The 25,478-nt window shown below is 42.1% G+C and overlaps 1 protein-coding gene across 4 annotated transcripts in view; it reads right to left on the reverse strand.

Moving 5' to 3' along the window:
- The window catches only part of SON (SON DNA and RNA binding protein), a 62,229-nt gene extending 39,751 nt beyond the window's left edge, over nucleotides 1-22,478 (reverse strand). For 2 of the 4 annotated variants that reach the window (XM_074970506.1, XM_074970514.1), the window contains exons 1-4: nucleotides 21,623-21,818; nucleotides 20,724-20,890; nucleotides 5,030-18,079; nucleotides 1,666-1,829 (exon numbers count right to left, since the gene is read on the reverse strand). In XM_074970506.1, coding sequence (XP_074826607.1) covers nucleotides 1,666-1,829; nucleotides 5,030-18,079; nucleotides 20,724-20,890; nucleotides 21,623-21,747 — 13,506 coding nt within the window. In that variant the 5' untranslated portion in view covers nucleotides 21,748-21,818. Of the gene's footprint in view, nucleotides 1-1,665; nucleotides 1,830-5,029; nucleotides 18,080-20,723; nucleotides 20,891-21,622; nucleotides 21,867-22,229 lie in introns of those variants that run through there. The other 2 variants (XM_074970510.1, XM_074970511.1) reach the window with 2 other exon arrangements.
- Between the last annotated feature and the right edge of the window lie 3,000 nt (nucleotides 22,479-25,478).

A 25,478-nucleotide genomic window follows, 5' to 3' on the forward strand; every position in this document is an offset into this window, starting at 1 on the left:
AATGTTTAATAATAATAATAATAATAAAATAAAATAAAGTAAAATAAAATAAAATAAAATTAAAATAAAATAATAATAGACAGCTCACTTATTTAGTTGGCCTGCAAAATTTCCACACAAAATGACTGCAAGGAAAAACCCAAGAAACAATTACTGGTTTTCACTGGCGGTACAGAAATCTTCCCAGGTGCAAGGGTTTTAAAAGGAAGATTGGAACACCTCTGAAATGTTTTGCAGGTTACAAGAACTGAACAGGACAATCCCATTTTGCATACTGTGGAAGTGCAACCTAAAAATGTACAGTAAGTGGGGAGGTGCTAAGAACAAATCTGTGTGGCAGTCCAAGTTGTTACTCTTCCAGGAATATGTAAAAGCAACTTTAGGGTAGGCAGTAACAGTATGACTGGAATACGAGAGAAGAGATAGCTTCCTGAAAACAACTGGTGGACTAGCATTTAATAACAAATTACTATTTATTATTTATAGACTGGCTTGTACTTTTTGCTCCAGAGGTATTTGTAAATGCATTGGTTTGAAGTGAGTTTGAGAACATTATAAAGTTGGAAATTCTGACAGCCAAAATAATTAATGGTGTTTTTCTGTCATGAAAAGGAGCAGAGAAAATAGTGGCAATGTGTTATTGCTATGTGACCATTCATCATTATATATTAGTAACAAATTGGAGACATTACATGGCTCAGGGGATTGGTAAAAAGATTTAGAGCCAATCATCTATAACTTATTGGTTCAACTCCAGTTCGTATCAATAGCAATCAGAAGTTGTAACCATTTGATGATTGTTTGATGGCCTATTTGGAGTTGAGAAGAAGCCATATCACAAAAACTACCATTGCAATGGCACACTTCTTGTCGGTCTCAGCAGAAACCAAAAACTGAATAGACTTGGAGACTGTGCTACTATCTATGTCAAGTCCCTCCAAGACAAGGTTGAAGCACATCTGTGTGGTGGGGCAATGTGGGGAAGCCTGCACTGCCACTATACCACGTTATACCTAATATGGGGATAGTCAAATTTCAGTCTTTATTTATGTGAAATGGCATCTTTTCCATGAACACTAAAATTATGATTTTATTTTATAAAAAAGCTTAGATGTCGGAACTGTGATAGTTTTTAAAATGTCACAATGGCATCTTTGAATAGAAATTTTTCAGTGTGAAAACTTGAGAACACATCCCAGAACTAGGCAAAATCAGACTGCATGAAGTTTCCTATGACAGAAGAAACAAGGTGCAAAGACTGCTTTTGTGATCCGAGTAAAAAGAACTTTAATATACTGCAAGTGGTACAGGTCATAATTTTAATCATCAAATTCTGTCCTTGGGTACGCATAGGTAAGTCTCACCAAACTGAGAGGAGCTGAGCATGTGCAGTAAAGGACAGAATTTGACTGAGTATAAATTGTGAAATTTTTATATTTTTAAATTATAAAAGTCAGTGACTGAATGCTGTAAGACAACAAATATTAAATTTTCCATATTAATATAAGCTGTGAAGAGAACACACTAAACAATTAGGATTCAATCTTGCAGTCTTCCTACAAGCAGACTTTCATGAGAATTAAACATATACAATTACAGCTTGACCAGACACCTACTTATTAACAGTAGCAGTTGGTTAGTTATTTTCAAATTTAATTTGCTTACCTCAGTGAGCTCCTTTATTGTATCTCTTGCTGACTTCTGAGTAACTTTCTCCTCCTTCTTTGCTGGAGCTATAATAGGCAGTAGGCTTGGTGGTAAGGGGACACCAGCCTTAGCACACATGGCAGCTGCATTAGCTTTGGCTATTTCAAGTAGCTGGGCCTTGTCTATAAGAATATTAAATATTAATTAGTGGGCCTTTAAAGATTCTGAAGGCCAACCTATATGTATAGATATACATATAATAATAAATAAAGTAAAAACAGCGCACACACATACATAAAATGTGAATAATATGTTGTGTATTTTTAAAAGTAACATGGAACATTCCACTCACTTTTCCTTCATATCACAGGAGGCATATAATTAAAGAGACTTGCATAGGAGGAAAAAACTGCGTCTGTGCATTTTTTTTATTTTTGCTTCTTTATGCTGTATAAAAGAAGGCCTAAAGGGTTCCCCCCCACCAAAAAATGTGTTAGTTTTTTCTGCTTGGTCCTTACTTTAGAAATTCAGGTCTGTGAGACTTGAGAAACAGTGAAACAAAAACTTTACAAGAGAGTGAGAAAACATGAAAGATAAGAACTGAGAAGGGAAGGGAAGAAGTCCTTAAGACTACCTAAAATTCCAGATTTTGTGTGTGAATGTGTTTTGGTCAATGCCTACTTAACTTAATTGACTAATTAACATTTTGGAGATATTGTTTAAAGAGTCAACATCATGGCCTCTTATATTAAGGTGAAAGTTCACAATACTCATCCTCGAAGACATGTGAAAGGTCCTCCCACAAAAACTATGAAAGACCAGAGTTGACATTCCTGATATTTCTCAGGTAAAAGTGAGGGAGAAAAGTCATAAAAAAACAAAAATGGGGCACAAGCCCAATTCTTCTGAAATCCTTTGCAGCTCACTTTTAAACCATTCCTTGAAATAATATCTCAAACACTGAAAGTCAACTAAAAAGGACAATATTAAATATACAGACTATAACCAAAACAATCAGGAATTTAACAAGCATTTTATGTCATAGGTTAAACACTATGAATATATATCTCAAACTGTTAAGAAAATTACTACATATTAAAAATTTTTAAACATGACAGGATTTTGCTTTTTCATGGAAAATAATAAATGTGGCTTCTAATGTGTAGAGGAGTCAGGTAACGGAAATACACAAAGCATATTTGTATATTCTAATAATTGTGATTCAAACTGCTTTCCAAAAAATCCTGCAACAACCAAATAAATGAAGTATCACCACCTTAAGGAAAGAGTTACACAGGTAAACCCTCACATATCAGGATGAGATTCACCTTACTTTTTAAGCAATGAAAAAGAAGATCACACAGCTTCATAGCTTGCAGCTACAGAAAGGTCTCCAAATGAAGGTCTAAGTGAAACTGTAACAGCAGAAGCTCACCTCCCCAAAAAATGCTCTCACTCCACCAGGAAAAGCTGAACATGCTGAGTAGGGGCTACATCTCTGCTCATGCTAAACCAGCTCGTCTCCAGATATTTTCTCCCTCCACTAGCTCCAACAATGTGGAATGGGCGAGACAAGTCAGCATGCTGAGCTGTTCAACTCTTCATCCTCTCATTTCTTCAAGCAATGAGACTAGCTGGGGTTGGGAACAATTTAAGAATTTGCCTCCCTCCCTAAATGCTTTGAATATAAAGCTACTCTGGCACCTGTAATGTGACTGAGAGAGGGAGAATACAAAGGAGTGAAGTGAGGGGCATAAGATGTGGCCCAAGGTGAAATCAGGAAGCAGAGCACACACGTAAGGAACAGAAACAAAACTATTCAAAAAATCAGGGAGAATGGATAGGAACAGATAAAGCAAAGAAAATATATAAGTGACTTCTTTATTTTAGGGTGGGAGTATACTGAAGTTTCTTTCAGCTACTGACCAAAATAACTATTACATCTAAATAACCAATAGCCAAAAAGAAACTCAAGAAATATCAACTCCTCACTACAATTCTTCACAGTGGGGATTCCTCCTCTTCCCCAAAGATAATAAATTGGAGCTCTGTTCCTTGTGGCAGGAAAGAGACTGAGGACCCAAGAAAACAATGTGTGATATTACTGCTTTTAGCCTTAATTTTTGGTTGGTCTCCATTGTTCTGTAAGGAGACATCCCCAGTCATACCAGATTCTCAAAATCTGTTGCATCTTACCACACAGTTGAAGAGCCGTTTTCAGTGCTACATCATATATGTGATGTTAGGTTATGGTCATGCCCTCAATAAAGAGTTTTAAGTTCCTCACATTTCTAGGTAAGTCGTCTTCCACATCTTGATCTGGAAGTCATTCCTGATGCAGGCAGCAATCAATGAGGAGCAATGAACTTCCATACTACAGTTTTCCAGCATCTGGAATAACATCCCAGGTGTCTTGAGTCTTGCCTCTGACTAAGGCTGCCTCAGTCGCCAGTCTTATGTGGAAACGTGTAGTTAACATAATGGATTGCTGCTCAACAACTTGGGAACCAGCTAGTTGTAGCCATATATCACCACCTTACTATGTGATACAGAATAGAATATAGAGACCCTGACAACCTATACATAGTGGCAAAGTGATTAGATCTATTCAATATACTCAGAAATTTCAGCCCAGCATCCTTAAAGGGTTCTACCTTAAAAGAACTAGTCTCAATACAGGCAAGCTCAGCTCCTAAGGGGAGTAAGCAAGGGATAGTTACTAGATTTTTCCTCCTCAACCCCCATGGAAATTTGGAGTGCATCACATGAATCCTCTAGCTCACATCCTTTGTTAACCAGATTACTTGCTCAGTGCTGCCTGTTTTCATATAAGTAGGAAGTAGTTTTGAACAGCAACACAGAAGCTGTGAATGAGGTAAGAGAATTAATATGACTGGCAAAGAAACATTATGTTGACCATAGAGGACTCCCACATGTATATTTTGTTTTCCATTTTCTTAAATAATGTGCTATATGCTCTTGAAAAAAAAACAAATCTGGTGAATCACTGCATCTTAACAAAAACATTAAGGCCTTGATCCTATGATTACAATGTGTGGGCAAATCCTTGTGCACCTGCATAGACTCATAACCCCAGGGTTCATCATGGGTCTGCCTATCTGGAATAACCTGTAAAATCCTGTACCCTTCACATTTTTCTGCTGCATTTTCAATCAGACTACACACTTGAATTCCCTATAAGTGCACACTCAATGCCAACAAAAAGTCTATTAAAATTAAACAATTGCTTAAAATTACTTCGAAGAGATTCCTGATGAATGCTAGGGTTGCACTGTATTATCTTCATCAGAGGTAGGATGAAGTTTACATAGGTCAACACTACGCAGCCATGAAAATGATTGACGAAAAGAGCATTACTTACCTAAGTCTGTAAGACGTTTAGGTGATCTGCTTGAAAACTTATCGGATGACCTGGACCTTCTTTGACGATCAGGTGATCTGCTATAGCATCTTCTTCTCCCAGGTGATCTTGATCTCCTTAGTCGAACTGGTGATTTGCTAGAGCTTCGTCTTCTTCCCACTGACCTAGACCGTTTTCGTCGAATAGGTGTTCGACTTCTGGTCCGTAACCTGAGCACTATTCGGTGATCCCTTGAGTTTGATCTCCTTCTTCGTCGATCAGCAGACCTTGACCTGTTCCTTTGAGATCTTTTGTGTCTCTCTCTTGATAAAGACCGTCTCCTTTTTGACACTGATCTTGACCGAGTCCTCCTCCTATGTCTTGAACGTGACAGGGAGCGTGTCCGAGACCGATGATTAGATTTAGATTTTGAGAGTCTTTTACGTGTTACTGACCGAGACCGATTTCGTCTAGAACGCAATTCGCTATCATGTTTTTGCGATTTGCGCTCAGAGGATTTAGAGCGCTTACTTCTAGACCTCTGTGAAGACTCTTTGCCCTCTACTTTTTCAACTGATTTGGATCTAGATTTGTGACGTTCAGAAGACTTGGAGCGTTTTCTTCTAGACCTTTGTGAAGACACTTTGCCCTTTATTTTTTCAACAGATTTCGATCTAGACTTTTGAAGTTCAGGAGACTTGGAGCGGCTACTCCGAGACCTCTGTGAAGAACCTTTGCCCTTTATTTTTTCAACAGATTTGGATCTAGACTGCTGAAGTTCAGGAGACTTGGAGCGGCTACTCCGAGACTTCTGTGAAGAACCTTTGCCCTTTATTTTTTCAACAGATTTGGATCTAGACTTTTGAAGTTCAGGAGACTTGGAGCGGCTACTCCGAGACTTCTGTGAAGAACCTTTGTCCTCAATTTTTTCAACAGATTTGGATCTAGACTGCTGAAGTTCAGGAGACTTGGAGCGGCTACTCCGAGACCTCAGAGAAGAATCTTTGCCCTCAATGTCTTCAACAGATTTGGATCTAGACTGCTGAAGTTCAGGAGCCTTGGAGCGACTACTCCTTTGTGAAGGCTCCTGAATCTCTATTTCTTCAGAAGATTTGGATCTGGACTCCTGACGTTCAGAAGACTTGGAGCGGCTACTTCGAGACCTCTGTGAAGGCTCCTGAACCTCCATTTCTTCAACAGATTTGGATCTGGACATGTGACGTTCAGAAGACTTGGAGCGGCTCCTTCGAGACCTCTGTGAAGGCTCCTCAACCCCTATTTCCTCAACAGATTTGGATCTGGACTTGTGACTTTCAGAAGACTTGGAGCGGCTCCTTCGAGACCTCTGTGAAGGCTCCTGAACCTCCATTTCTTCAACAGATTTGGATCTGGACGTGTGACGTTCAGAAGATCTGGAGCGGCTCCGAGACCTCTGTGAAGGCTCCTGAACCTCTATTTCCTCAACAGATTTGGATCTGGACGTGTGACGTTCAGAAGACTTGGAGCGGCTACTTCGAGATCTCTGTGAAGGCTCCTCAACCTCTATTTCCTCAACAGATTTGGATCTGGACGTGTGACGTTCAGAAGATCTGGAGCGGCTCCGAGACCTCTGTGAAGGCTCCTGAACCTCTATTTCCTCAACAGATTCGGATCTAGAAGTGTGACGTTCAGAAGACTTGGAGCGGCTACTTTGAGACTTCTGTGAAGGCTCCTCAACCTCTATTTCCTCAACAGATTTGGACCTAGATTTGTGACGTTCAGAAGACTTGGAGCGGCTCCTTCGAGATCTCTGTGAAGAATCTTTTCCCTCTATTTTTTCAACAGATTTGGATCTAGACGTGTGACGTTCAGAAGATCTGGAGCGGCTACGTCGAGACCTCTGTGAAGGCTCCTCAACCTCTATTTCCTCAACAGATTTGGATCTGGACTTGTGACGCTCAGAAGACTTGGAGCGGCTCCTTCGAGACATCTGTGAAGGCTCCTCAACTTCTATTTCCTCAACAGATTTGGATCTAGATTTGTGACGTTCAGAAGACCTGGAGCGGCTACTTCGAGACCTCTGTGAAGGCTCCTCAACTTCTATTTCCTCAACAGATTTGGATCTAGATTTGTGACGTTCAGAAGACCTGGAGCGGCTACTTCGAGACCTCTGTGAAGGCTCCTCAACTTCTATTTCCTCAACAGATTTGGATCTAGATTTGTGACGTTCAGAAGACCTGGAGCGGCTACTTCGAGACCTCTGTGAAGGCTCCTCAACTTCTATTTCCTCAACAGATTTGGATCTAGATTTGTGACGTTCAGAAGACCTGGAGCGGCTACTTCGAGACCTCTGTGAAGAATCTTTTCCCTCTATTTCTTCAACAGATTTGGATCTAGATTTGTGACGTTCAGAAGACCTGGAACGGCTACTTCGAGACCTCTGTGAAGGCTCCTGAAACCCCATTTCTTCAACAGATTTGGATCCAGACGTGTGACGTTCAGAAGATCTGGAGCGGCTACTTTGAGACCTCTGTGAAGGCTCCTCAACCTCTATTTCCTCAACAGATTTGGATCCAGACATGTGACGTTCAGAAGATCTGGAGCGGCTCCTTCGAGACCTCTGTGAAGGCTCCTCAACCTCTATTTCCTCAACAGATTTGGATCCAGACATGTGACCTTCAGAAGATCTGGAGCGGCTCCTTCGAGACCTCTGTGAAGGCTCCTCAACCTCTATTTCCTCAACAGATTTGGATCTAGACGTGTGACGTTCAGAAGACTTAGAGCGGCTCCTTCGAGATCTCTGTGAAGGCTCCTCAACCTCCATTTCCTCAACAGATTTGGATCCAGACATGTGACGTTCAGAAGATCTGGAGCGGCTCCGAGACCTCTGTGAAGGCTCCTGAACCTCTATTTCCTCAACAGATTTGGATCTAGACGTGTGACGTTCAGAAGACTTGGAGCGGCTACTTCGAGATCTCTGTGAAGGCTCCTCAACCTCTATTTCCTCAACAGATTTGGATCTGGACGTGTGACGTTCAGAAGATCTGGAGCGGCTCCGAGACCTCTGTGAAGGCTCCTGAACCTCTATTTCCTCAACAGATTCGGATCTAGATGTGTGACGTTCAGAAGACTTGGAGCGGCTACTTTGAGATCTCTGTGAAGGCTCCTCAACCTCTATTTCCTCAACAGATTTGGATCTGGACTTGTGACGTTCAGAAGATCTGGAGCGGCTCCGAGACCTCTGTGAAGGCTCCTGAACCTCTATTTCCTCAACAGATTCGGATCTAGATGTGTGACGTTCAGAAGACTTGGAGTGGCTACTTTGAGATCTCTGTGAAGGCTCCTCAACCTCTATTTCCTCAACAGATTTGGATCTGGACTTGTGACGTTCAGAAGACTTGGAGCGGCTACTTCGAGACCTCTCTGAAGGCTCCCCAACCTCTATTTCCTCAACAGATTTGGATCTAGATGTGGGACATTCAGACGACCTGGAGCGGCTACTTCGAGATCTCTGTGAAGAATCTTTTCCCTCTATTTCTTCAACAGATTTTGATCTAGACCTGTGACGTTCAGAAGATCTGGAGCGGCTACTTCGAGACCTCTGTGAAGAATCTTTGTCCTCTATTTTTTCAACAGATTTGGATCTAGACGTGTGACGTTCAGAAGATCTAGAGCGGCTACTTCGAGACCTCTGTGAAGAATCTTTGCCCTCTATTTTTTCAACAGATTTGGATCTAGACTTTTGAAGTTCAGGAGACTTGGAGCAGCTGCTTCGAGACCTCTCTGCAGGCTCCTGAGCCTCTATTTCTTGAACAGATTTGGATTCAGACGTGACACATTCAGAAGACTTGGAGAGGCTACTTCGAAACCTTTGTGAAAGCTTCTGCACCTCTATTCCTGCAACAGATTTGGATCTGCAGTGGAGATGTTCAAAAGACTTGGAACGGCTACTTCGAGACATCCCTGAAGGCTTCCGCACCTCCATTTGTTCAACAGATTTGGATCTGGATTTGTGTCGTTCAGAAGACTTGGAGCGGCTACTTCGAGACCTCTGTGAAAATTCTTTGCCCTCTATTTCTTCAACTGATTTGGATCTAGACATGTGATGTTCCAAGGACTTGGAGCGGCTACTTCGAAACCTCTTTGAAGGCTCCTGAACCACTATTTCTTCAACAGATTTAGATCTATACGTGTGACATTCAGAAGACTTGGAGCGGCTACTTCGAGACCTCTGTGAAGGCTCCTGAGCCTCTATTTCTTCAACAGATTTGGATCTGGATTTGTTACGTTCAGAAGACTTGGAGCGGCTACTTCGAGACCTCTGTGAAGGCTCCTGAGCCTCTATTTCTTCAACAGATTTGGATCTGGATTTGTTACGTTCAGAAGACTTGGAGCGGCTACTTCGAGACCTCGGTGAAGATTCTTTTCCCTCTATTTCTTCGACAGATTTGGATCCAGATGTGTGATGTTCAAAGGACTTCGAGCGGCTACTTCGAGACCTCTGTGAAGGCTCCTGAGCCTCTATTTCTTCAACAGATTTGGATCTGGACTTGTGACGCTCAGAAGACTTGGAGCAGCTACTTCGAGACCTCTGCGAAGGTTCCTGTACCTCTATTCTTTCAACAGATTTGGATCTCAATTTGTGACGTTCAAAGGACTTGGAGCGTTTACTTCTAGATCTCCATGAAGATTCCTTACTCTCTCCTTTTTCAACAGATTTGGATCTAGATCTAGACTTTAGATCATCAAAGGATTTCGAGCATCTGCGTCTGGACCTCCATGAAGACTCTTTGCTTCCTAGTTTTTCAATAGATTTGGATCTAGATTTGAGACGATCAGAGGACTTGGAACGTCTACGTTTAGACCTCCGTGAAGACTCTTTACTACCTATTTTTTCAACAGATTTGGATCTAGATTTGAGACGATCAGAGGACTTGGAACGTCTACGTTTAGACCTCCGTGAAGACTCTTTACTACCTATTTTTTCAACAGATTTGGATCTAGACTTGTGATGATCAGTGGATTTGGAGCGTCTACGTTTAGACCTCCGTGAAGAGTCTCTGCCGCCTCTTTTTTCAACAGATCTCGATCTAGATTTGAGACGATCCGAGGACTTGGAGCGTCTACGTTTAGACCTCCATGAAGAGTCCCTGCCCCCTCTTTTTTCAACAGATCTCGATCTTGACTTGAGACGATCAGAGGATTTGGAGCGTCTGCGTCTGGACCTCCAGGAAGACCCTTTGCTACTTCTTTTTTCAACAGATCTGGATCTGGATTTTGATTTCAGACGATCAGAAGACTTAGAGCGTCTGCGTCTAGACCTCCAGGAAGATGCTTTGCCACTCCTTTTTTCAAAAGATCTGGATCTGGATTTTGATTTGAGACGATCAGAGGACTTGGAACGTCTGCGTCTGGACCTCCAGGAAGATTCTTTGCCACCTCTTTTTTCAAAAGATCTGGATCTGGACTTGAAACGATCAGAGGACTTGGAGCGTCTGCGTCTGGATCTCCAGGAAGATTCTTTGCCACCCCTTTTTTCAAAAGATCTGGATCTGGACTTGAGACGATCAGAGGACTTGGAGCGTCTGCGTCTAGACCGCCGTGAAGAGTCTTTGCGCTCTCTTTTTTCAACAGATCTGGATCTAGATTTGAGACGATCAGAGGACTTGGAGCGTCTGCGTCTGGACCTCCATGAAGAGTCTTTGTGCCCTTTTTTATCAACAGACCTGGATCTGGATCTAGACTTGAGACGATCCAAGGACTTGGAGTGTCTGCGTCTAGACCGCCGTGAAGAATCTTTGCGCTCTCTTTTTTCAACAGATCGGGATCTAGACTTGAAACGATCAGATGACTTAGAGCGTCTGCGTCTAGACCCCCGTGAAGAATCTTTGCCCTCTCTTTTTTCAACAGATCTGGATTTAGACTTGAGATGATCAGAGGACCTGGAGCGCCTACGTCTGGACCTCCAGGAAGAGTCTTTGCCTTCCCTTTTATCAATGGATCTGGATCTTGACTTGAGACCATCAGAGGACCTGGAGCGCCTGCGTCTGGACCTCCAGGAAGAGTCTTTGCCCCTTCCTTTTTCAACAGATCTAGATCTAGACTTGTCATAAGATGTGGAATGTTTCTTTCTGGAATCTGAGTAGTTTCTGCTCCTAGACCTTGCTCTTTTACATTTCAAATGTTTAGAGACAGAACGTGACCTGGACTTCTTTTTCCGCTTCCTGGATCGTGAAAGAGATTTAGATTTACTCCTTTTTAATTTCTTTGCATCTTGTTTATTTTTATCACTACTCTTGTTACTTTTTTCATATGCTTTCTTTTTTTTAAAAAGATCATCATTCTCCTTCACTACAGCCACAGATCCTGGAGGCGCTCCCAAATCTTTCACCGCTGCCACAGCCGCCACCAATTCTGGAGGCGCTCCCGAATCTTTCGCCGCTGCCACAGCCGCCACCAATTCTGGAGGCGCTCCCGAATCTTTCGCCGCTGCCACAGCCGCCACCAATTCTGGAGTTGCTTCCAAATCATTCACCTCTGCTCTCACTGCCACAGACTCTTGAGTTGTTTCTGAATCTTTAACGTACAGCGTATACAGAGATTCTGGAGCTGCCTCCAAATTTTTCACCTCTGCCGTAGCCTCCACGGATTCTCGAACTGCTTCTAAATCATTCACATCTAAAGTATGCAGAGAAACACTCGCTGCTTCTGAATCTTCTACCTCTGCTACCACCACCAGAGAATCTGGAGCAGCTTGCAAATCCTTCCCCTCTGCCGCTATCACCACAGATTCCGAAGCTGCTTCTGAATCTTTTGCCTCTGCCGCCACCGCCCTAAATGCTGGAGTTGCTTCCAAATCATTCACATCTGCTGTCACTGCCACAGATTCCTGAGTTGTTTCTGAATCTTTAACATATGCTGTATACCAAGAATCTGGAGGTGCTTCCATATTTTTCACCTCTGCCATGGCCACCACAGATTCTGGAGCTTCTTCCAAATCTTTCATCTGTGCAGCCAACGCCACAGATTTTGGAGCTGCTTCTGAATCATTCATATCTACAGCATGCAGAGACTCACTAGCTCCTTCTGAATCTTCTACATCTGCCACCGACACCAGAGAAACCGGAACAGCTTGCAAATCTTTCACCTCTGTCACTGTCACCACAGATTCTGGTGCTGCTTCCAAATCTTTCACCTCTGCTGCCACTACCACAAATTCCGGACTTGTTTCTGAGTATTTTACCTCTGCCACCGATTCTGGAACTGTTTCAGAATCCTTCATCTCTGCAGCCACTACCACAGATTGTGGAGTTCTTTCAGAATCTTTCACATCTACAGTACACAGGAAATCTGGAGATGCTTCCAAATCTTTCACCTCTTCAGCCGCTATCACAGATTCTGTAGTTGTTCCAGTATCTTTCACATCTACAATACATAGAAAATCTGGAGCTGCTTCCAAATCTGTCACTTCTGCTGCCACCGCTGCCAAAGAGTCTGGAGATGCTTTCAAATCTTTCACCTCTGCCACCACCACCACAGCATCTGGAGCAGACTCCAAATCCTTCATCTCTGCCACAGATTCCGGAACTGCTTCTAAATCTTTCACTTCTGCAGTAGCCACCACAGATTCTGGACTTGTTTCTGAATATTTCAATTCTGCCATTGTCACAACAGATTCTGGAGCAGTTTCTGAATCTTTCAGCTCTGAAGACACCAGCAGAGATTCTGTACTTGTTTCAGAATCTTTCACATCTACAGTATGCAGAACATCTGGCACTGCTTCCAAATCTTTGACCTCTTCAGCCACCACCACAGATTCTGGAGCTGTTTCAGAATCTTTCACATCTACAGGATGCAGAATATCTAGCACTGCTTCCAAATCTGTCACCTCTGCTGCCAAAGATTCTGGAGTTGCTCTCAAATCCTTCACCTCTGCCACCACCACAGATTTCAGAGCTGCTTCCAAATCTTTCATTTCTGCAGTCACCACCACAGCTTCTGGAGTTGTTTCTGAGTATTTAAATTTTGCTGCTGTCACAACAGATTCTGGAGCTGCTTCCAAATCTTTCACCTCTTCAGCCACTACCACAGATTCTGGAGTTGTTTCAAAATCTTTCACATCTACGGTATGCAGAGAAGCTGGAACTACTTCTGAATCTTTCACCTCTGCCAGCATCACCACATATTCTGGAGCTGCTTCCAAATCTTTCACCACTGCTGCCAATTCTGGAGCTGCTTGTAAATCCTTCACCTCTGCTACTGCCACCACAGATTCTGGAGCTGCTTCCAAATCTTTCATCACTGCTGCCGATTCTGGAGCTGCTTGTAAATCCTTCACCTCTGCCACTGCTGCCACAGATTCTGGAGCTGCTTCCAAATCTTTCACACCTACAGTATGCAGAGAATCTGAAACTACTTCCAAATCTTTCACCTCTGTCAGCACCACCACAGATTCAGAAACTGCTTCCAAATCTTTCATCTCTGCAGCTGCCACCAATTCTGGAGTTGCTTCCAAATTATTCATGTGTACTGTGTGAAGAGAATCTGGAACTGCTTTCAAATTTTTCACCTCCACCGTGGCCACAGACTCTGGAGTAGCTTGCAAGTCATTTACCTCTGTAATAGTCTCAGATTCTAGAGCTGCTTCAGAATCTTTCACCTCCACTTTTAACTCAGGAATCTGAGGAGTTTCTGGAAATTTCAGCTCCACAGCGTGCTGAGATTCTGAAACCGGTTCCAAATCTAGCACTGCATTAGGATTTTCTACAGTTGTTCCCAAATGTTTTCTCTCTGCTATGCCCACAGATTTCAAAACTGCTTCTGAATATTTCACCTGTGCAGTGCCTAAAGTTTCTTCCATATCCTTCAGATCCGTTGAAGCCTCAGCTTCTACATCTGCTTCCAAATCTTTCATTTCCTCAGATTGCAGAAATTCGAGACACGCTTTTGAATTTTTTATCCTTTCCACTGTCAAAGATTCTGAAGTATCTTCCAAAATTTTCACCTCCACTGTTTTCTCAGATTTTAGAGTTGTTGCTGAGAATTTCAGATCCATCACAGCCTCAGATTCTTTCACCTCTACCATTGGCATAGATTCTGTAATTTTTTCCAACTCCTCCACCTCTGCAGTGTACAGAGATTCCAGAGTTTCTTCCAAATCTTTCGTCTCTGTCAACACCTGAGTTTCTGGAGTTGCTTCTGAATATTTTACTTCCACTGTTTTCTCAGATTCCGGAAATGCTTCCAAAACTTTCACATCCACTGGCTGCCAATGTTCTGGAATTTCGTCCAAATCTTTTACCTTCATCCTGATCACAGATTCTGAAGCAGCTTCCAAATCTTTCACATCTACCATGACCTTAGATTTTAGGGTTTCTTTCAAATCCTTCACCTTTGCTGCTGCCTCCAATTCTAGAGCTAATTCAGCAACTTTCACCTTCGATGAGTCGAGAGATTCTGGAACTGCTTCTGAATCCTTTACCTTTGCTTTATACAAAGATTCTGGAGCAGCTTTAGAATGCTTTACATCCATGATTGCTTCAGATTTTAGGGTTGTTTCCAAATCTTTTGCCACCACCATCTCGCACTCTAGAATTTCCTTCAAATCTTTCACGACTGCCACAGTCTCAGATTCTGGAGTTGATTGCAAATCTTTTACCACTATATGAAGCAATTCTCTACTAGCTTCAGAATCTTTCACCAGAGCGATGGGCTCAGATTTTTTAGTTGTTTTTGAATCTTTCATTTGCAGAATCACCTCAGGTTCTGGAGTTTTTCCAGAATCTTTCAAGTCTGTCGAGTGTAAAGATTCTGGACTAGCTTCTGAATGTTTCAACTCTGAGGTGGCCTCAGATTTTAGAATTTTTTTAGAATATTTTATGCTTGTTATTGCCTCAGATTCGGGTGTGGCTTCCGGATCTTTCACCTCTATTACTGCCCTAGATTCCAGAGTTGATTCAGAATCTTCCACCTCCATTACAGTGGCATCAGACTTTGTAGCTGTTTCAAAACCTTTTATCACCTCCACCTCAGTACGTGGAGATATTTTCAAGTCACTCACTTCTGTCATGACTTGGGATCGTGGAATGGTTTTCAAATCTTTCACTTCCATCATCACCTGAGATTCTGTAGTTGTTTCTGAATCCTTTGACTCTGCCACTGCCTCAGATTCTAGGGTGGTTTCCAAATCTTTCACTTCTGCCAGCGACTCGGATTGTCCAATTATTTCCAAGTTTTTCACTTCTGATGTTGTCTCAGACTCTGGAGTTATTACCAAATCTCCCTCCATGCACAGAAATTTGGGAATTGTTTCCAAATCTTTAAACTGAGCTGTGACCTCAGACTCAGCTTGTACAGGTTTATTTAAATCCTTCACCTCTACCATGACTACCGACTCAAAGGCTGCTTCCAAAGCCTTCAACTTCACCACAGACATAGATTCTAGAACTCCTTCTGATTCTGTCAAATCTATTTGCAGAGATAGTGGAGGTGTTTCTGCACCTTTCTCCTCCACCACAGGCCCTAGGGTTGCTTCCAAACTTTTTGTCACCACAACAGATTCTACGGTTCCTTCCAATTCTTTCACATCTTCCATTTGCAGAGACTGAAGCATTGCTTCCGAATCTTTCACCTCTGCCACAGGTTCTGGAGGTGCCTCTAAATCTTTTGCCATGGCCACGGATTCCAGGGCTCCTTCTGAATCTTTCACGTTCTCCATTTGCAGAGACAGAACTGCTTCCAGACCTTTAGCCTCTACAATGGCCACAGGTTCTAGGGTTGGTTCTGAATCTATTGCCCGGGCCACAGATTCTAAGGCTTCCTCATCATCTTTCACATTCTCCATTTCCAGAGACAGCAGAGTTGCTTCTGAACCTCTTCCCTCCCCCACAGCCACAGTTTTCAGGGTTGGTTTTGAACCTTTTGCCATGGCCAAAGATTTTACACCTCCTTCTGAACCTTTCACATCTTCCATCTGCAGAGACAGTGGTGCTGGTTCTGAACCTCTCACCTCCGAAACAGATTCTAGGATTGCTTCCAAGTCTTTTGCCTCTGTCACTGGTCCCTGGGTTGCTTCTGAGCCTTCTTCCATGACAATAGATTCTAGGGCTCCTTCTGAATCTTTCACATCTTCCATTTGCAGAGATAGTGAAGTTGGTTCCATACTTTTCTTCTCTGCCAAGACAACATGTTCTAGGGCTGCTTCTGAACCTTTTGTCACTGCCACAGATTCTACTAGGGCTCCTTCCAAATCTTTCACTTCTTCCATTTGCATAGAAAGTGGAGTTGCTTCTACACCTTTCACCACAGCCACATGTTCTAGAGCCACTTCCAGACCTGTTTTCATGACTACAGGTTCTAAGGATGCTTCCAACTCTTCCATATCCTGTATGTGCAGAGATTCTGGAATTCCTTCCAAATCTTTCTCCTCTGCCACCTCTGCAGGTTCTAGGATTGTTTCTAGACCTTCTGCCACCCCTACGGGGTCTAGGATTGTTTCTGGACCTTTTGTCATGGCCACAGATTCTAGGAATCCTTTTGAATCTTTCATATCTTCCATTTGCGGAGACAGTGATGCTGCATCTGAATCTTTTGCCTCTGCCACAGGAGCAAGTTTGAGGGTTCCTTCCAAATCTATTGCCATAGCCACAGATTCTAGGGCTCCTTCTGCACCTTTCACCTCCTCCATGTGCAGAGATTCTGGAGTTACTTCCAAATCTTTCATCTCCACCACAAGTTTTAGAGCTGCTTCCAAATCTTTCGCATTCCCAACAGGTTCTAGGGTTGTTTGTGAACCTTTTCCCAGGGCGACAGATTCTAGGGTTCTTTCCAAATCTTTTGCCTCCTGCATGGCCACAAGTTCTAGGGCAGCTTCTGAACCTTTCACCTCCACCATAGACGCAGATTTTGGTGTTGCTTCCAAATCATTCACCTCTGCCTCGGCCACAGATTTTGAAGTCACTACCAAATCATCTGGCACAGTCACAAATTCTAGACCTCCTTCCAAACTTTTTGCCTCAGCCACACCCACAGTTTCTAGAGTTGTTTCCAAACCTTTCATATCTGTCATGACAACAGATCCTGCAGTTTCTTCCAAAGCTTTCATCTCCATTACAACTACAGATGTTGGAGTTACTACCAAATCATTTGTCACAGCCACAGATTCTTCAGTTGCTTTCAGCTCCGCTATGGCTACAGATTCTAGAGGGGCATCCAAACCCTCTGAAGTCATAGTCAGAGATTTTAGAATTGCTTCTGAACATTTAATCTTTCCCATGGTCTCAGATTCTAAGGTTGTTTCTAATTCTTTCACCTCCACCATGCCCATCGATTCCAGAGTAGCTTCTGAATCTTTTAGTTCTTCAGTTATCTCAGAGGCTAGAGTAGCTTCCAAATCCTTTTCAATTTCAGATTTACCAGCAACTCCAGTTCTGTTGGTAGACACAGTACCATTTTCAGTGTCTTTAACTGGTAAAGGTTCATCCTTTGCATTCATATTAAAAGCTATATGATATATACTTTCATGAGTCTTATTCACCAATAATTTTACATTAGCTTGCTCTTGAATTTTCATTGTACTAGTATTTTCTTCCTGGGTATCCAATTTGCTGGTTTCTGAATTGAATGTACTGTGTGTATCAGTCAAGGCCAAGTTTGTTTTTTCACTCCCAAGTTTTTCCACAGATGATTCAGAATCTGATAGCAAATGAGGTGTGAGTCTTTTAATTGAATGTCCCATGTACTCTGCACTCAATTTTGTGCCCAATTCTTCTGGCTGCATTTGACCAGCAAGATCTGAATCTGCATGTCCTCCATGCCGTGTGATCAACTTTGAGCCCAATTTTTCTGTCTTTGAGTGAGAAGCAGGTTGTAAATCTGCGTGCTCTCCATACTGTGCACTTAATTTTGATTCCTTTGGCTGCTTTTTATGCTTTTTTTCTTTCTTCCTTTTCTTCTTCTTTTTCTTCTTCTTCTTCTTGCTTTTGTGTTTTTTGTTCTTTTTTGACTTTTTTCTTGGAATTTCATCTTCTACTTCGTCAGTGGGGCCTCTTTTTGTACAGGGAGAGCTATTTTTCACTGAATCTTCCTCTACACCTAAAAAAAATAAAGAAATTTATTTAAAACTAATTTTATAAAAAGACATTCAAATATAAAATATTTTAAACCAGTATTTGGGCACAGGTGCACATAAAGTTATACACAACCTGAAATCAACATTTTTTCCTGATATACATCACGAGTTACATTTTCCCTCAGTAGGAGCTTTAAATGTTTGGGTAAAAAACAAAAATTTAGCTTTCAAAAACATTAAACCAATCTTCAAACTGCCTCTTGCCAATTTTTTGCTAGGATTTCTACACTTAAAACAACAAATAAGACTGTTAAGATGATGTGATAGCAACTGACCTTTGATCAGTAGCTAAAACACTTATAATGAATGGAAGACAGCAAAGACTATTCCTGAAAAAAATAGCACACCTTACAAAATTACACAACTGGGAAGAAAATGTGCCATTTGCATTATCCAATAAAAAGACTTCAACAAAACTTTTACTTTAGTTGTTAAAATACATGTCTTTTAAGATTTTTTTAAGTGACAGGTCAACATTTTCCTAAAATTGAATGTGTATGTTTAAAAAGCCTTAAACATTTAAGAAAATTTCTCAAGGTTATTTATTAATTCCAACTGAAACACTGTTTCTTAAAAAAATAAAATAAAAATTTTGCAACCACACATTGCAGCATTTACTTGTACATGAAGACTAGCAAAAAAATGATCAGAAGCTAAAAATAAAACTGAATTCAAATTCACTAGCTTTCATTACCAAGTCTGAGAGAACTTGAGAAATACACAAAGAGCTTAAATAGTGAGGTATACAAACATCTTAAAGCCCACTTAAGTACGCCTCAATCCTGCAAAGATTTACACATGTGCTTAACTATGCACTGAGTAGTGCCACTGAAACCAATGGCATGTGAGGTAAGCATGTAAATACTTGCAGAATTGGGCGCTAAAGTGTTATTAGTAAACACATCATTTTTAATACAGTATATAATTCTAGTCTGCCAGGTTCCTTTAAAAAAAATGATTGCACTGAAAAAACTTTTTTGTACGTTGCAGCAACTCAGCAACCCTAAGCTGTATCACAGGACTATGATTTACTTCTATCCTCAAAACAATACTTAAAAGGAGAAAGTGATCTTGGAATAAAAGAGTTGATACAAAAAGTAAACATTCAGATACTATGATGATGGGCATACTATAAAACGCATATGTCCCTGATCAAGAAAACATGCACGTAACTTTACACACGAGTGTTTGTATCACTATGGCCTATATTAGCTAAGTATTTTAATTTTAAAAAATGGTATTTCTATCCATGTTCCTTTGAATGCCATGAAGAGTATCAATAATATAGGATCAGTGTCCTTTTCTGCACAACTTTTTCAATAAATCCCAAATCACTGCTGTAGCTTCACCTTTACTATTACTGATGGGAGCATTAGCGCATAATGGTTGCAAGTCTTTTTACTACCAAATTATCTAGTCTTCTTTTGAGAAGAATTAGACAAGTTTTAAAAACACGAATGCCCAGTTTGCACTAGTGCTCCTCCTGTTCCTTGTACTATTCGACCAACACCAGTTCTACACCAACTGCAAGGAAGATTTCTGAAAATGCTCAGTGTAGAAAAGCCATAGTACATTATGGAAAGAAGGAACATCAGAAAAAATTGCAAATGTAGCCTTTGAGATTATTCAGATCAAAGATCAACCACAAAGTTCTACACTGTCTTCTGTGGAAACACTTAGAATATATACTTACCAAGTGCACAGCCGTCCTCATTTCCGTGACAATGAAAATGCATTTTTGTAACCAAGTAGGACCCCAATACTGCCAACACTTACATATACAAGTAACTTTATTCATGTGAATATCCCATTGAAATCACTGGAACTACTCAAATGTAGACAACGCTTGCAGGACTCGTTTTTGCTGGATTCATTGTTATCAGAGGGTCTATACAGCCATTTTAGTGTATTACATTTGAAGCAACTGAAAGCTGAATGCCTGTTTTTTTCCAATTATAAGTACATTATTCACTAATACCACCACCAAGGAATTACTTTATTTCATACCTTGCTATCTGATTAACATACCTAGCCATACAATTTTGTAGTTTGATAAACGATGTAAGGAGTAATCCTATAGACCTTACTCAGGCAAAACTTCCATTAGTTTCAGTAAGTTCTGCCAGAGTTAGAACTGTACAACAATGCCTTGAAGAAGATACTTATGAATTGTCACATGCCTTATTTCAAAAGTAATCTTTAAAGAGGCACCTGTCAACTAAGAAAAAAAATTATATTCTCTGATTTTTTTTATCCTGTTACTGTCACAAATAAAATTGATTACTACTATAACGAAGAAATAAGAGGGGAAGATTACTTTTCTCTTAATTTGTGCACTTGACAGCACTATGTGGATAATCAGTTTCAGAGTTTATAGAATACAAGTTTGTCAGTTAGACCAATTTTGTGTAGATTTATCAGCACTATGAGGGCGAGACAAAATCCTTTGTAAAATATTATAAAACCATTAAAAAAGTATCAGGGAAGTGCATGACAAGAGTGGCACTGGAAACTTTTATTTAATTTTCAAAAAACTGACTAGATTTACTCTTTATAGTGTCCCCTTGAAGAAAAACATATTTGCAATGTTTAAGCATTTTCATTTACCTGATTTACACTGTAGCTCTGTATCAAGGGCCCCAGACAGTACTTCCTCTATTTTCTGAACTATCTGATCATTCTGAAGACTCCCAGCACCCGTAACTGTGTCATCTGAAGTGTTTGCTTGCTCAGCTGGGATTGTTTCACCATTCTGCTGGCCTTCTACCTTTCCACTAACCGAGAAAAATATTAACAAAATTCAAGTAATTTCGAGCTTTTTTTTTTTTTTAAAGGTAATGTATTCACATTTCTTACAGCCAAACCTTCTAAAGAATATTTTAGCCTCCTGAAGAGGCCTTGCACTTTAGTGAAATATTCATATTTTGGTTTGTTTTACTTACTGTGTTCTTAGACAAAATACTTTGTTAGCCACTAGAACTATGCCAAAGGGAGGAAAATATTTTCTCACTGTTTCATCCCAGGCCTTTTCACAACACAGAAATTTCGTTTCCCTCTTCCCTCCCCGCCCCCGCCCCCCAAAAACCCCATCCCACCAAGCACTCTTTTTCAGACTGAAAACACACCAGCGTGCACGTGTTGTGAGGCGCATCAAAGCATTGCGAAATTAGCCCATCCAAACTTGTTATTTTCACTGAAAAGCTAGACCGCCCGGAGGGGCAGCGGCCTGGTGGCACCGTAACCGGATGTCGCCGCTGAGCGCCGGGCCAGGCCCCGTATGTTCGAGTGACCCGCAACGGCCGCCCCTCCCCCGTCCCCCGGGCCGAGATTGCCCCTCCCCCCCAACGGTCCCCTAGTTATCCCTCCCCGCCCCCATCCTCCCTCCCACCCACTGCCCCCGTCCCGCAACTGCCCCCAGACACCTCTCCCCGCCCCCACCCCGACTCCGCTCACACTAGGCTCCCGTCCCACTTCGCCTCCCCCACGGCCCCGAGCCGGCTCGTTACCCGCCCAGCTGCTGCTGCTGCTCCTGCTCCTCCTGGATCTCCCGGAACTTGCTGACCACAAAGGACCGAAAGATCTGCTCGATGTTAGTCGCCATGACAGCCCCACGGCTCGACTCCCCCTCCATCCGCAACGCGGGTCCTCCACTACCCCACAATGCACCACTGCAAGAAGCCACGGGCCAGCCCCCGCCGCGGACGCGGTCCCTTTATGCCCTCCCGCCATTGGTCGCCCTCTGTGGAACCAGAGGCATGACGGGACGTCAATCAGCCGCTCTGCCCCCACAGGGAACCATAGAGCGCAGCCTCTCTCTCTAGTGGGGGGGGAGGGGACCGTGGACGTTCCCCTCCCCCCGCAGGTGCCTGGGGAGGGGGATGGGCCCCGGCAGCCATGTTGCTGCACCGAGTCCACCCCCCCCCTCAAAATCCACACAGAGCGCTGGCGGGCTCGGGGCCGCGCTGCCCCTCCCCCCACGGGATGAAACGCGGCCCCCTCTTCCCCCACCGGGCCGGTAAACGGGCTGGGCCTGGGCGGGGGCTGCCCCAGGATCGCGTACGCCTGTAGACGGGCGGCGGGGGCTCGGTTGCCCGCCTGCCCGGCCCTACTCACCTCCGCGCAGGCCGGGGATCCGGGGCCGTGACCGCCTGGAGCCCGAGACCGCCGCCTCCGGCCGGGCCCGCCGCCGCCAGTGGGAGCTGCGCCATGGGGCTCAGACAGCGCCGCCGCACCAGGCCCCGCACTTCCCTGCGCCTCCCGTGCGCGAGAGAAAGACGGCGGGTCACCGCTGCAGCCGGGGGTGCGGCACGGCTCCGTGCGCTGGTGGCTGCACACACACACACACACACACAGAGCAGCTGTGTAAAGTCACGCACGGGGCAGAGCGTGTTTACAGAGAGACATGTGAGGGAAACTCCAGCTCCTAGGAAGCCTGGATCTGACCTGCGTCTGCAGGTTTGGCGGGGGGACCGGAACCCAGAACTAAATTCAGATAAATAAATAAACCCCAACCTGAAAGTCAGTGTCTGCCTCGGCTCCGTTAGCCAGACAATGCCTGGTTTGGGCAATGTTTTACTAGAACATCACTGGAAACGGGATATTATCCCCCAAGCACTTTCTCACACACATATTTTGGTGTTCCACTGATGCAGGCTTACCCCTTTCCGTATTTGGTCTGTGAGAGAAAATAGCCAAATCATGTGATGGCATACAGTTATGTGATGATTCTGTATTCTTGGGGTGACAACGTTAATTTTTCAAATATTAATTTACCCAAAGTAAAGTCTATACATTGTATATTTCCTCAAGACAAGCTGCATGTGTGACAGTTTCTGGGAAAAGGAGTACTTGTGGCATCTTAGGGACAAACACATTTATTTGGGCATAAGCTTTCGTGGGAAAGCCACCCTACACTAATTTGACAGCAAATCAGTTGCTGTTGAGGTCTTATTTATAATCTGTGCCATGGGACAAATTCAGTGCTATTTGTTGCCCCCATGCAGACCTTTGATGACAGTGGTTATATGCACTATGTATATTAGTGCAGAATGTGCCCCAATGCTAACTGAAAATTACTGTGTTTTCAGTTACAAGATGGTTAAGTCCAAAGCAGACTGTGAAGAGTTACAAAGGGATCTCACAAAACTAGCTGACTGAGCAACACAAATGGCATTTTAAATTCAATGTTGATACATGCAAAGTAATGCATAGTGAAAAGTATAATCCTGACTATAGACAAAATGATGGGGTCTAAATTAGCTGTTACCATTGAAGAAAGAGATCTTGGAATCATCATGGATAGTTCTCTGAAAACATTCGCTCAATGTGCAGTGGCAGTCAAGCTAATAGAATGTTAGAAACCATTAGGAAAAGAATATATAAGAAAACAGAAAATATCATAATGCTCCTATATAAATCACCCACACCTTGAATGCTGCACGCAGTTTTGGTCACCCATCTCAAAAAAATTATAAATGGAAAAAGTACAGAGAAGGGCAACAAAAACTATTAAGGGTATGGAACAGCTTCTACCTGAGGAGAGATTAAAAAGACTGGGACTTCATCTTGGAAAAGAGACAATTATAGAGGTCTATAAACTTATGAATACTGTGGAGAAAGTAAATAAGGAAGTGTTATTTAGCCCTTTGGAGAACACAAGAATTGAAGGTCAACAAATAAAATTAATAGGCAGCAGGTTTAAAATAAAAGGAAGTATTTCACACAATGCACAGTTAACCTGTGGAACTCACTGCCGGGGATGTTGTCATGGCCAAAACTATAACTGGATTAAAAAAATATGGCTATAAGCTATAAGCTTGGCTATAAGCCAAGATGGTCACAGCTGCAACCCCGTGCTCTCGGTGTCCCTAAGCCTTTGACTGCTAGATGCTTAGACTGGACAATGGGATGCATAGATGGACAATTGTCATGTTCTGTTCATTCCATTTGAAATCTTTGATAAATAAGAATTAAAGCATTTGATACTACTCTGACAATATTACACATACTTTAGACAAGAATGAGAGGATTACCAAGAAATCACATTGGTGTGAAAAATTGTCAGACTGAATCATTTATTTCAAACCTCGCTCACGTAGACCTTGCTAGATTGAAAAAAGATGTTTGTTTCAATTGAGTTAGCTCAATCAAAGTAGTTTAGCTCAATTGAAAACCAGGCTTAACAACTTAATCTAGATTGGTGGTAAATGAGATTTTCAACTGAATTGAACTAGTTCCATTGAGCAAACTTAAATTAAAAAAATATAATTTTTCTAGTTCATACAAGGCCATAGTGATTATATATGGATCAATTACTGTTGACCATTTTAGGGCCCAATACTGCAATCGTTTATGCTCTGGAATAATTTTTCTCCCCATAGTAGTTCCATTGAAGTCAATCGTACCACTTAAAAGACAAAAACTACTCCAGAGCTTGATTGTGGGATTATTTTTTAAACCAATGATTCTTTGAGTTACGCATATATGTAAAAGTATTTAATAAACTAATATTTTATTTTGATACTCATAATTTAAAAAGATCTGATGCAACATGATACTGTCCCTTCTCAGAGCATATAATTTTTCATGCATACACTATTTGCATTCAGAGGAATTACGTACTCCTATGAAGATATGAGCAAAATTCAACAAAGAGTGAGTCCTTCACAACTATATTACAAGTCTTGGAAAGCAAAGAAACTGCAGCAAGATGAATAACATCTTTGCGCAGTGGTGCTGGAACAATTTTTATAATGGAGGTGCTGAAGGCGGAAGCCATTGTATTTGGATTGGTTATTACTACTTCAAGACGGGGTGCATCAGCACTCCTAGTTCCAGCACCTATGCCTTTGTACCATTTTAATGCTAAATTTAACATGCTACAGTACCCCCACAATTCTTCATAATTAAAGCTGATATATATAATAAGCATAAGCTTTATTTGTTATTTAATACTATAATATTCCCAAGAGCATTTGCCCTAGTAAAATAGTAAACAGTACTAGTCTTAGTAGGGTATCTTCCAATTAACCCAATTAACTATCAATGTTACACTATACAGTGATGTTATATTTCCTCCGTTGTATCAGAGAATCAAATAATCTAGAGATGAAAAAGATCTATTAGCTGTAGTCCGTAACCTTGCAATGCAAAATTATTCACTGTTGTACATTTTCTGGTGTTTGTCCTATCTAGTTGTAAATGCAGCAAGGATGAGGCTCAACTACTTCCCGTGGGAAATTATTTCACAGTCTATTAGACTGCCACCCGGATACTGCAATCAGATCTACATAAGCAGATCACTACATTTATGAAGAGCTGCATTGAAGTCAATGGGGCACCCCATAGACACATCGATCCTCC

Source organism: Natator depressus, chromosome 1, assembly GCF_965152275.1.
Source record: "Natator depressus isolate rNatDep1 chromosome 1, rNatDep2.hap1, whole genome shotgun sequence".
In the NCBI taxonomy this organism is placed as follows: Eukaryota; Metazoa; Chordata; order Testudines; family Cheloniidae; genus Natator; species Natator depressus.